Source organism: Monodelphis domestica, chromosome 5 (assembly GCF_027887165.1).
Source record: "Monodelphis domestica isolate mMonDom1 chromosome 5, mMonDom1.pri, whole genome shotgun sequence".
Classification (NCBI taxonomy): domain Eukaryota; kingdom Metazoa; phylum Chordata; class Mammalia; order Didelphimorphia; family Didelphidae; genus Monodelphis; species Monodelphis domestica.
Window position 1 is genome coordinate 181,997,040 of NC_077231.1, and position 12,728 is coordinate 182,009,767.

Sequence of the window (12,728 nt, forward strand, 5' to 3'; positions counted from 1 at the left end):
TAATTTTTTAAAAAGCATGATATATCAGGACAAAAATAAAGAGTTGTAATACGTTTATACTACTAATTCTGTATAGAATTGCTAAAGTGAGTAGCAAGTTTTTTGGTAATTAAATTCCTTGCTTTACAATTGATGGTTGTTTGGTGCTAAGAAAATGATCTGAAAAAAACAACTGGGAATCATCTTTTATTTGAAAAGTGAAAAAAATGTGAAGCATAAATTCCCTTGAAATTTACACTTTACAAGTAAATTTTTTTTTGTGTAGTAAAGCATTTATATTCTTGGATCACTTAGTATGTATACAATAACTGAAGCTTGATTTTATAGAATTATTCCTCAGGCCACCACTCACTAAGGTCATATTTTTTTGCCTTATTGTGTTCTCAAAGGTCACTCTGGTTTCTCAAAGACTATTTCATCTATATTGTAAGCTCTGGCAGATTTTACCAACCTGGAAAACCTTAAAGTGTTGATCTAGTGTTAAAAGTACACATTTATTTTCTAATATTCAACCTTGACAAGTTCAGCAAAGTTCATTGCCAAGTTGGTTGCAAGGTGATTAATTTTTGACTATAGTAAACTCTTAAAACTACTTACCCTGGGCAGCTGGGTGGCTTAGTGGGTTGAGAGTCAGGCCTAGAGATGGGAGGTCCTCGGTTCAAATCTGGCCTCAAACACTTCCCAGCTATGTGACCCTGGACAAGTCATTTAACCCCCATTGCCTAGCCCTTACCACTCTTCTGTCTTGGAGCCAATACACAGTATTTATTCCAAGATGGAAGGTAAGGGTTTTAAAAAAACCCAACTACTTATCCTTTGGCTTACTGCCAGACTGTAATCTGCATTAGTGACAAGAATATTTATATCAATGAAATCACAAATGCTCTAGAGCTGTGTTGGTGAACCTATCGCATGTGTGCCAGAGTAGGCTGCTCCCTTCCCCCTCTCCAAGAGCACCTGAGGACATTTCTCACATCACCCATCTCTCTGCCCAGCAACTCAACAGGGGCTTTTCCTTCCTCCCCTAGCTGGAATAAGGTGGGAATTGGGGCTCACATTCATTATGAGGATTGCAGTTTGGGCACCCAGTCTCTAAAAGTTTCATCATCACTGCTCTAGAGGTATTAAGACCTGGCCATTCTAAACCAATTACTATTACTTTATTAATTTTGTTCTGAATTACTGTTATGGTACTTCATAGTATACCATTTGAAAATAATTTCTATATTTTCAGTTTAACAAACATTTTTAGCATCTACCAAGAAAAATGTGCTAGGTAGAAAGGAAGATATAAAACTTATATAAAGTATGATCCCTGATCTAATAAAGCCTGTAGTCCTGAGAATTATCAACTGTCCAAATTTTAAAGAACATGATATAATTTATACATTCCAGGGAAATCCTAGGATCATATAGTCATAACTAGAAGGGACCTTATAGATGACTTAGTCATAGGATGCCCTTAGTTTACAGATGAGAAAATTGAAGGTTAATATTTTATACATTAAAACATAATGTATAATATTTGTTATATATATTATATTTGTATATACTTATATAACATAACACAGTAAATAATAAGCAGGATTTAAACTAGAGTTCTCTCACTCCAGATTCAATTATCACATGCTCTCCAACTAAATTCAATTCTACCAGAATTTATTGAGTCCATACTATGTGCTAGATAGTGGGGATAAAAAAGTAAAACAACAACAACAACAACAACAACAACAAATAGAACTTGTCTTCAAGGAGTTTACATTTTGCTGTCTCATTAATGGTCATTAGCATGGAAACAGAGAATTTAAAGAGGGAAAATATTTGTAAGATAATCTCTTTCATTCCTCAGGTCCAGAACATAATTCTTTCCCCAGTCATATTTTAAAACATTTTACCCCATTTTTAAGATCTAGATTATTTCTTACATGGTTAATCTTAAAATATTGTTCTCATGGTTGAATACTTCCTGTTACAAAATATTTATGAAACATTATAAAATAGCATTTTTAATTATTTCATTATGCCTAGTTTTGTCATGAGTGCCATATTTGGTAACTCTACCAATCAACCAGTCAAAAGATTTATTGAGTGCCTTCTTTTCAAATGTGTCTTTGTGAATTTTGCCAAACCTTTTCAATAATTTCTGTTCTCTTCCATTTGAAAGATAAATGCTTGAAAACTTTAGTAATACTAGATTTCTAACACATTAATTTTTTTTTTCCTTTTCTTCATTTTAGCACAACCTCAACGCTTGCCTGAGCCCCAAACTTCAGCCCAGGAGCAAAGTGAGGAAGAAACAGGGAAGATAAAGAATGGTCATACAAATCTGAGAAATGGAAATGGGATCCACAATGGGGTTAGACATGTATCTATAGATAACAGAAAACTTTCTGGACCCGTTTCACAAAAAATGCATAAAAAACTTCAGTCCAGCTTGTCTGTGAGCAGTGATATGAGCAAGAAGAGCAAAGTCAGTGCTGTATTTTCTCAAAAACCAGGCTCATCACCTGAAGGTAAGTGAAGTCTGATGAAGACTTTTTTTGGGATACTAATTCCACTTCAATTCTGCTGATAATAACACAATCAGTTAAACATATACCAAAACTATCATAGAATTCTAGCAGGAAAGAAACTTGCTGGGTTATTCATTTTTCACCTAAAATAAATTTCAGAAGTTAATGTCAAAGTCAAGGTGAGAAGCCAAGTGTTCTGATTTTCCTGCCCATGTTCTAATTTTATTTATATTTCAGAGAAAAATAGAAATTAGTAGAAAACATAAAATAACTTACTCCTAGGAAAGCATTAAGTAGTTTAATTGATTTCTTTAAACAAAAACAAAAACCCTTATCTTCTGCCATAGAATTAATTTTAAGACAGAAAAGTAGCAGGGGCTAGGCAACTGGGAGTAAATGACAAGGGTTTCACAGCTGTGAAGCACCTGAAGCCAGACTTGAACCCAGGTCCTTGGGACTCCAGGCCTGGTTCTCTATCCATTGTGTTACCTAGCTGCCCTGGTAATTGACTTCTTACTCTTAAACTTTCCTTCTCTAGAGGCAAATTTTTAGAGAGAACAGTAACTCCACGGTGTATTCAAAAGCCTTAGCATAGTTTTAGACTATTAAAGCTTAAAACTGCAGTAAAACTTTTAACACATTCTATATTAATAACCCCTGTCATTAGTATACAGACACTGCTGTATTCAATATACACAGATATGCATGCACCCCCCCCAAACATATATTATTTAAATGGAATGTATAAGGAACTGGACCTGTGATTTCATTTATACAGGAATGCATCCCTTCCCTTCACTGATGCAGTTTCTCTTCTGCAACTTATACTCCTAGACAATTAGCTAGAAAACTGAGGACTTAAATGATTTCCCAGGGTGGTACGGTCAGTATGTGTCAGATGCAGGATTTGAACTCTACTCTTCTTGGCTTTGAGACTGGTTCTCTTTTCACTATATCAAATTGTAGCTCTGTATATTTTTATACTAACTACAAAATAAACTCTAAATCTCATTATGTAAAGACCCAAGATTTGTAGGTGGGCAGGGAATCATGCCAATGATGTCCCTTTATAAGGGTAGAAACCCTGATCATGCCAGTTATAAGGGGGCAGATCTGTTCTGCACTGATTATGCCAATATGTAGGGGAATATCCCCTCTGCAAAATACTGACAGACCAGATAAAGAGAGGCTCATACCAACTTGGATATTCATAGTTTTGATTGGGTTTGTTAGGGTATCTTGGGTTAATCTGGGTTGTTGGCTGTAGTCTTACCCATAAGAGACCAGTTGTAGGTAGGATCATAACAGAATAAAATGGTGGATCCCTTGTCCACCCCAGATCAGGCCAGACATTGTATGGAAACAGAATAAAGAAGGCATAGTGCCAGGGATGACCTAAGTCACATGCAAGTTTTCCCATGGGAGAGTTGGAATTTCTTTTGCTGTTTACATTTACTGAAGGTAATTCATACTCTGTGTGGCATCAGATTTCATTCTCACATTGGCTACCACGATACACACTAGCTGTTGTCCACTAGAGTACATCTGGTTCTTCCCACACAGATGCTTTATAGTTTCCAAATTATCCTCTAATCTTTCATTTCTACCCTTATGGCTAGTTATTATCACCTATTGAGTTCAGTGAATCCTCCCTAATTCCTGCTAATCTTTGCTAACTCTTCTTAATGCAACTATGCTTACCCCAAGTTTTTAGCAAGCCCAAAGATCCTAGTTGAAAGTACAAGGGATAGCTAGCTGGAGAAGATGACTTGGGACATGATAACTATCTTCAAGTATTTAAGAATTTTGTTTTACCTTTGAAAGTCTGGTGGTATTTTTTTATTTGTTTGTTTTGTTTTTTGTTTTTTTTGGACTGGGGACTCATGTAAATTATTACTCAAATATATCACTCTCTGGTATACCTTTGTCTTTTAAGCCTTCCTTTTCCTCTAGTGGTTGACACTTTCAGTTTGGGGTCTATAGCAAATCACATTGGCTATCTACTCATTTCTTCTAACTTTCTTTTTCAACTTCTATTAAAATCTAAATAATTACTTCCTATGTGATGCCAGTATAAAGCTGAGCACACTTCATTTGTCAGGATGGGTTTTACTCACAAATAGGAAATTGGGTTGAGAATTACCAGTAATGAATTGGAAGAAACTATATTACACTTTGCTTACTGGTGTTCTAAATTCAACTGAGTTAAAGTGTTAGGTTGATCAAATGATATGATAATAAGCTGTCTGCATAGTTCTAGGTCAGTGACATTACTTCCCAAACTAATTAGATTGGAAGGGACATGATTGGCACTTTAAAATGAGTTTGACATGTAAGATGTGTGGTCAACTCTGAAGCACAGGTAGGCTGTTAACTAAACTGACTCTCTGAGGGGTTGAGAATGCAATGCAATTTTATTTAGAAGACTGTAGCATCTAGGTGATCAAGTGAAATAATGCTATGTTAAAGAAAAGTTCTGTATATGTGTTATTTAAAAGATCTATTATTTCATTTTGTCTTTTTCCTCTTAATTTATTCCCTTTTATCATTTTTCTTTAATTCATTTGCTTTTTATGATAGCTTAACAATCTATATTCTTTCTATATGAAAATGCAGACTACTTACAATTGCTAAAGTATTTTGAGTATTTATGGTACAGAATAAGACTATAAATAGTCCTTTTTAAAAGTTTGTTGATTGATTAAAGACATCAAGTAGATCTTATTAGAATAAAATGCAAATGAATACATTACATTTACAAAAGCAAAGAAAATTCTTCCCATATTTGGAGATAAGTGCCCTCACTTTTTCCTGACAGAGTGGTACCAGGGGGAATAATGAAAATGAGGAAACATTGCCTTTGATGGGTGGATTTCAACTAAGGCTAATCCATGATGTGATTCTTAGTTTGAAGTAATTTAGTTCTTGCCAGTTCTTTTGGTAACTCAAGCTGCCATTTTTATGGTTTTTTTTTCCCTCACTAGAGATGCTTAACCCTGAAGAGGCTAGTACAACTGAACCCCAAACTCTATGGAAAGGAGATATCTTTCCATTTCTCAGAATGTCTGTTATTATATTGAGTGAAGAAGAATCAAGGCTAATATATAAATACTGTCGATTACTACCATAGTCCAGCATTAATTTTACTCCAGAGACCTGGTAGCTAACATTTTACAAACTCTAAATCAATTTAACAAAAGTAAATTAGACTTTGTCAAAGCCAAGGATTTTTGAAGTATATAATTTAGACCATTTGCTGTTCAAAAAAATTTTTTTACACAGTATTTCCGTGAGGGCCTGTGAAATGTCCATGGATAAACTGTATATATATGGTTACTATCCTGAGGAAAATTTCCATTTTGCAAATAACCAGTTTTGGAAGCACTTTGCTAAAATTGAAGAGCGTGTATTTCACGCAGCAAGCATACCATTTAAAAAGATGACAATCTTCACAGTCCAAAATGATTGGTTTTTGAAAGATGGAGAAATTAATTTTCACTGTTAAATGTAATCTTAAAACATAAATATTCAAATTTTCTTTTTTCAAATAGTAATATGAAAATAAAATAGTATCAGAAGTGGAACCTTCTTTTTTTTTAAAATGAGAAAAACGGACATCAAAGGAAAGCAATTCAGAGGACCTTAAGTCTCACTAGTTGCAAGAAAACTTAATATTATATATAATTTCAGTATGAAATATAACTAGTTTAAAAATAAAAACAGTATTCCCAATTTCTCCTCAAATTAAATTTCTTCATTCTCCTCCCTCATCCCCCATTATAATCATACACATTCACTTAAAATAGGTTAAATAATACATGGTGATTTAGACAAAGGAGGTAGCTCTGATAAAGTATAAGGAACATACATGTAAGTTTGGTGTCAGTAATCCTGGTTTTAAGTATCAGTTATTCTATTTGCCTACTGTTTGATCTTGGGCAAATGCCTTCTCTGAGTCACTTTCTTAGTCTGTAAAGTGGGAATAATAATGCTTTCATTGTTTTTATTGAGTTATTTTAAGGATTGGATAAGGAATGTATTCCTATAATGCTCTTTCTAAATCATAAAGCATGATAAAATGCCATTAACATTAATAATACCAATAATTTTTAAAAATTCTGATTATCCTTTGCTTCTAGAGCATGCAACTGGATAAGATATCCTGTTCTGGTTGGGCACTATCTTATCCCTCAAGGGGATTATACAACCTCAGATCCAAAATAATATGTTAACTTCTTAAGAGAGATACAGGTAAAATAATGTCTTAGGTGAGATTCACATGGCAAATGATTGTTTTCAATGGGGATCAGGGGAGGCTTCCTGGAAGAGAGGACATTTGAGTTGGACTTTAAAAAGTAGTGAGTAACTCAGAATGTAGAAACAGAATGTTCCAGATATAAGAGAATATTTGAGTAAAGACTGAAGTAGGGGAAGTATTGAGGGAATATAGAGAACAGTCCCATTTGCCTAGGACTTCAGGAGAGGGTATTCTGAACTAGGCAAAAGATAACTTAAGGGCAGGTTGTAAAGGTAAGTGGCACTAGATTATGGAAGACCATGAATATTACGCAAAGGAGTGTGAATTTTACTGTTTAACCAACTGGGAGTCCCTGGAGAATTCCAAGCAAAGAAGCTACCAGGCTGGATTTTAGCCTAAGGAAGATCAGACATGAAATGAATGGTGTGAAAGGGAATGTGTGTGTGTGTGTGTAGGGGAAGGGGGATATTTTGCTGAATAATTGTGACCTCAGTCAATTTTAAAGAGTATTTTTGGATCAAGTGTGGTCGTTAATGCCTGCTAGTGGATTTCTTGAGATTACTAGTTCTGAGACTCTGTCAATTGAGTATCTACCTTAAGTTTGGCATTACTATAGTGATCCTACCCCCTGGTTACCTGATGAGGTGCAACTTGACCAAGGCTCATTGACTTTATCTTCCTAACATCTCATGAGTACTTCCCCTTCTTTCCTTTGATATTGCTACCAACTTGGGATGAGCCTTCATCCCCTTACACCTGGACATCCTCCATTCAGTTGTCAGAGCGATCTTCCTTAAGTACAAAGTCTAACCTTGTCAGCTCCACACTCCATAAATTTGTTGGCTTCCTATCACCTGCACCCTTACTAATCTGCTCTCCTCCTTTCTTGTTTTCTCATATCCTATGCTTAACATCTATGTACTTCATGACCCAGGGAAACTGGCCTCCTTGCTGTTTATTACACAATACTCTTATCTTCTCCCTCTGGGCATTTTTACTGGTCAATCTTCATGCCTGGAATTATTTTCCTTCTTTTCAGTTTTCCGGCTTCTCTGGCTGGCCCTGGCTAAAATCTTATCTTCTACCATACTTATCCTATACATAGTTTTGTTGTAACTACTTGTTTGCTTGTTGTCTCCCTAATTAAATTATGAGCTCCTTGGGAGCAAGGGTTGTCCCTAAGTTCCCTAAGAATTTATGCATAGGTAGTAAGAAGTAGAACCGACTGATACTGTTAGTATCATTCACACACAAGAACAGTCTTAGATGATCTTTGTTTGATGTAGGACTTGGGCAGCTTGCCAAATGATGGTTCATTAACATTTGGTTAGAAGGCATTAGTAATACTATCAAGAAGTTATGCACCAGGTATATTCATAGACAGATAAACCGAAAGTAGCTTAAATAAGACAGGTTTGAGATGTTGACTATGTAAATCATTAAGGTTTGTTACCATAGTTTATCATTCAATCGAGAAATACTTTTTTGAGACTTTAAACTTTATTACTTAGAAAAATATCGTAATAAAAATGACTTCAAACTTCCATACCTTGTAGGCTTTCATATTCGACTCTTAAACCAGCACAATATTAAGAGAAATGCACATCTTTGGACATATTATAACTTCATAAGTTTATACTTTTAAAGGTTTTTTTTTTTATAATTTTGGTTATTTATGAACTCATATTGGGGCATTTATATTTTGGGGCTATTTTGAGACATATATATTCCCTTCTCTTTCTCCCAAATTAGCTTTCTCTGTAATATGCTTTGTAGGGACTCTTCTGCCCAATTCCCTGTTATATACTTAAGTTCTTTGTCACACTTTCAGTTTTAAAGTTGTGTGCTTTCTAAAGAAGATAGTGTAATGGTGTCCAAAGAACTCTGACTGAAGAGGCATGAATAGTAATAAAATCTGCTAACATTTATTTACATAGCACTTTAAGATCTGCAAAAAAAATTGCTTAAATAAATATTATCTCATCCTCAAAACAACCCTGGGAGGTGGATGCTACTATTATTTTCATTTTATAGATAAGAGAATAGAGGCAGAGAGATTCCCAAGGCCATAAGAACTACTAATTATCTTAGGGTAAATTTGAACTCAAGTCTCTTGACTCCAGATCTGTCTGTCTACTAGGTATCACCTAGCTGCTTTAGAAGACTAACTACTAAATCAAGTCATGCTACTGGTTAGCTTTTTAACTTACCTTTTTAAACTAACCTTTATGGAGCTCAATACCTTCATTTTAAAAAGCCTGGATTGATCTAAGCAATCTATAAGACCTTCCTGCCCTTATATAGAGGGGAGGGGGGCAATTTTGGATTTGTGATTAGGTTAGGGAACTCTGGATAAGAAAACTTCCCTTAGCAACACCAACCTGCAACTGTTATGCAAGCTGTATTCTGAGAGAATTTCTTGGCAGTACTTAGAGGTAAAATGACTTGTCTACAATAGCCCAGCCTTGTTTTGTGTGAGTATGAATTAAACCCAGATCATGTAGACTCCAAGGCTAGCTTCTATTCCACTTTTCCATTCTTATAGCTCTAAAAATTTAATGACTTCATTGTTTTAATAAATATCTCTTAAAAGTTTTTTTAATCATAGTTGATATTTGCATAGGACATTATGGTTTATGAAGCATCTTGTAAACATTATCTTATTTGATTTATATGACAATGCTGTGAGGAGTTAGTGCAGGTATTAATGTCCCCATTTTACATTTGGTAAAAGAGAGGCTCTGAATTAAAGTGCCTTGCCCAGGATCACACAGTTATCAGTGACAGACCTAGGACATGAAGCCATAGGTTTTGTGACTATGAGTTTAGAAGAACCATAAAATTTTGCTAAGACTGTGGGGGAATAATAGAACCTCATTCACAATCTAAATACATTTATTAATTTAAATTTAGGTTTAAAACTTAAGTGGTCAATGGACCAAATAAACACTTTGACATGTATTCATTCATTCATTAAATAAGTGTTTATTAAATACTGGTGATCGAATGGCAGAAATTAAATGCTTCCTTCCCTTAGGGAGCTTATATTTTGCTGGGAGGAGGGGAACAACATGTATGTAAATAAGAAATACAAAAGCATTTTGTATTTTGTTTGATTTAAGACTGAAAAGTCCATGGTGATATGAATTTGTTTTATGTTTCCACCAAAGTGCTAATCACTTTCATGCTTATTTTGTAGGTAAGACTCTCAGAGACATTTGTTTCCCACTGAAATTATTGTTTTCTTTTAAAATTCTTAATGATTTCTTTGTCTTGTAAAGAGAGATATAGTTCATGAATTTACATTTTCAAAAAGCCTTTAATCAATTGTGCCTCCTGTTGAGATAGGTAAGCAGCATAAACCATTATATTCCAAAATGCTCTTTCCAATTTTCTTTAAAAACTACTACTAGAAAATAGATGCGAAACACACATTAAAAAGTGCTAATATTTTTGTTAAGTGTCTTTAATGGGATTGGTTGGGGATAGTTACCTATGTGGGGAAACATTGTATGATTTATTTAATAAGTTATTAAATTATCATATTTCTCCTTGTTTTGTATAATTAAATATTTTCACACATACTTTACTTTTCTGATTGCATCACTCAGGTGGAGAGTTTTAAGACTAAATGTTTAAGATTCTTGACCTTTTAAGTAATTATAGTATAATAATCTAGTATTGTGTAATATTCAAATTGCTGAAGGTTTTCATTATAGTCAAAGGTGCTCTCCCTGCCAGATAGAATAGTGATAAATCCAAGCGTGTTTTAGGCTGAGCAATAACCATTTAGGATTTTTCGTAAAACTAAGTTTCAATGAAGTTATTCTGAGTAGCCATTTTATCTTTGGGTGGCCTTGCCATCATAGAAATAGCTCATATTTGGTATTGTAGCTTGAACATTTATGAAAACATAGATACCTTCTCTAAACGTCTTATAGGACACAACTTTGGAGCCAGGGTGATGACTACAGCAGTGTACAGAAATGATAATGATCCTTCTGATTTTCAGTTGTAGCTACTTGTTTTTCAAGATTTGTGAATAACTGTGTAGCTTATAAGAAAATATCTTATTTTTAAGTGTAATTTCCTCAAAAGTTGAGATGGTTTCAGTTTTTTGTCTTTATATCCCCAGTGCCTAACACATAGTAGTCCATTAATATATGTTGGTTGGTTGACTGTCCCTGCCATCCCATGTTAACTTAGTCATATCCTTCTCAGTGCACTTTGAGAATCATTATTGTGTAGTTATCAGTAACTTAGTTATGTTTCTGTTAGCACCAAAGTTTGGTTGGAAAATTAGGCAAATATTGAAAAAAATTTCATTGGCTGCAGTTGTGCACACGTTAAGAGCTTTGTCAATTCTCCAGTAATGAATTCTGTCTTCTAGGAAGCACTCTGGTCGCCTCCTGGCTATTGGCACCAAAGTGTATGTCACATTGAGAGAACTCTTGTTTTCAGGCAACTATGGCATTCTGTATTATTTTCCCCCAACCCCTTACATGAAATCCAGCTCTTGTCGCATAGGTGTCAATCATGGGAATGCCAAATATATTGGTGGGGAAATTGGCACTACTCTGGCAAGTATTTGCATTTGTATATTTTAAATTTTTTCAGCACTTTCACTCTTTCAAAATTCTCATTATACAGCCATGAATTATATCAGAATGGTTGTACTGATAGCAGCACTTAGCAACATCATTCATTTAACAAATATATCTACTATCAGTGAGATCTTAGGTTGTCTAGAGAAAGCTCATGTACAAGACAGTGTCCCTTTTTCTCAAGGACTTTATAATCAAGGAATAAGAGAGAGGAGACTTGTAACCTATCATCTGGGAAACTCCTACCCTAGCTAGCTAGGGCCTCCATTGATCTGATGACAGAGAGGTGCCCCACTCTACCCTGGCTGGCTCCAGCTATACTTCACTTTATTTTCCAGCCATCTTCTTTTCAGCTGACTTGCTGGAATGTTCTGCCCTTGCCCTATGCCAGCTCCTCTTTGGTCTTTAACAATAATGATATGAACACTTCCATTGTAAGTAGAAAGGATGTATTATTCTATTTCCATATGACTCCACTCAAACCAAAATATCCTTCCCTGGCCACCACTTACCAATTTATGTTTTCTCTCCTATACAAATATGAGCTCCTTAGTAGAGACTGTCTTCAAGTATAGATTAATATCTCTTTCACTTAGCACAGTGCTTAGTACACAGTAAGCACTTAATAAATGCTTCCTCTTTCAAATACGTGGCAGAGCATGATAAACAATATACTAGTGTTATAATAAAATTGCTGTAGAAGTCCAGGTAACCAATAGGAAATTTTTCTTTAGGATAATCAAGGAAGATTTCATGTCATTTGAGTAGATATTGAAGAATAAGTAAGAGATGAAGAGGATGGGGTAGAATATAATGACATTGAAAGGGAAATGGAGATGGGTAAGTGTAAAATATTGATGAGGCTGCTAGGTGGTACAGTGGATAGACCATTGGGCTTGGAGCCAGGAAGACCTGAGTCCAAATCCAACCTCAGGCACTAATAGTTGTGATTTTTTGGCCAAGTCTAACTTCTGTCTGTCCCAGGTTCCTCATCTGAAAAATGAGAATAATACTAGCACATACCTTGCAGGGTTATGGTGAAGATCAAATGAGATATGCATTGCCTGACACATAGTAAGCACTATGTAAATGTTAGTTATTATTTAATCGTAATTTGGTTTGATTGGGTTATTTAAGATTTATATAGGGGAATAGTGGGAGATAATACTTGTGTAATTACAACTTGAACCCTAGAACAATTCCCAGCACCTCACTTTCCTTCTCACATTATGGGATGATGGAGGGAGGATATAAGTTTTGTGTAGCCCCGCCTCTCTCTCTTTCTCTTCCTGTGATTGGCAGCTGGCTGAAGTGGGCTTTTTAGGAGAGGCAAGAGAACTATTCATATGGTCT

The 12,728-nt window shown here is 35.0% G+C and overlaps 1 protein-coding gene across 2 annotated transcripts in view; it reads left to right on the top strand.

The window, feature by feature from the left end:
* MDFIC (MyoD family inhibitor domain containing) overlaps positions 1 to 12,728 on the top strand; it is a 120,022-nt gene that overhangs the window by 61,502 nt on the left and 45,792 nt on the right. For both annotated transcript variants that reach the window (XM_007504172.3, XM_007504173.3), the window contains exon 4: positions 2,238 to 2,513. In XM_007504172.3, the coding sequence (XP_007504234.2) occupies positions 2,238 to 2,513 (276 nt within the window). The remainder of the gene's footprint in view (positions 1 to 2,237; positions 2,514 to 12,728) is intronic.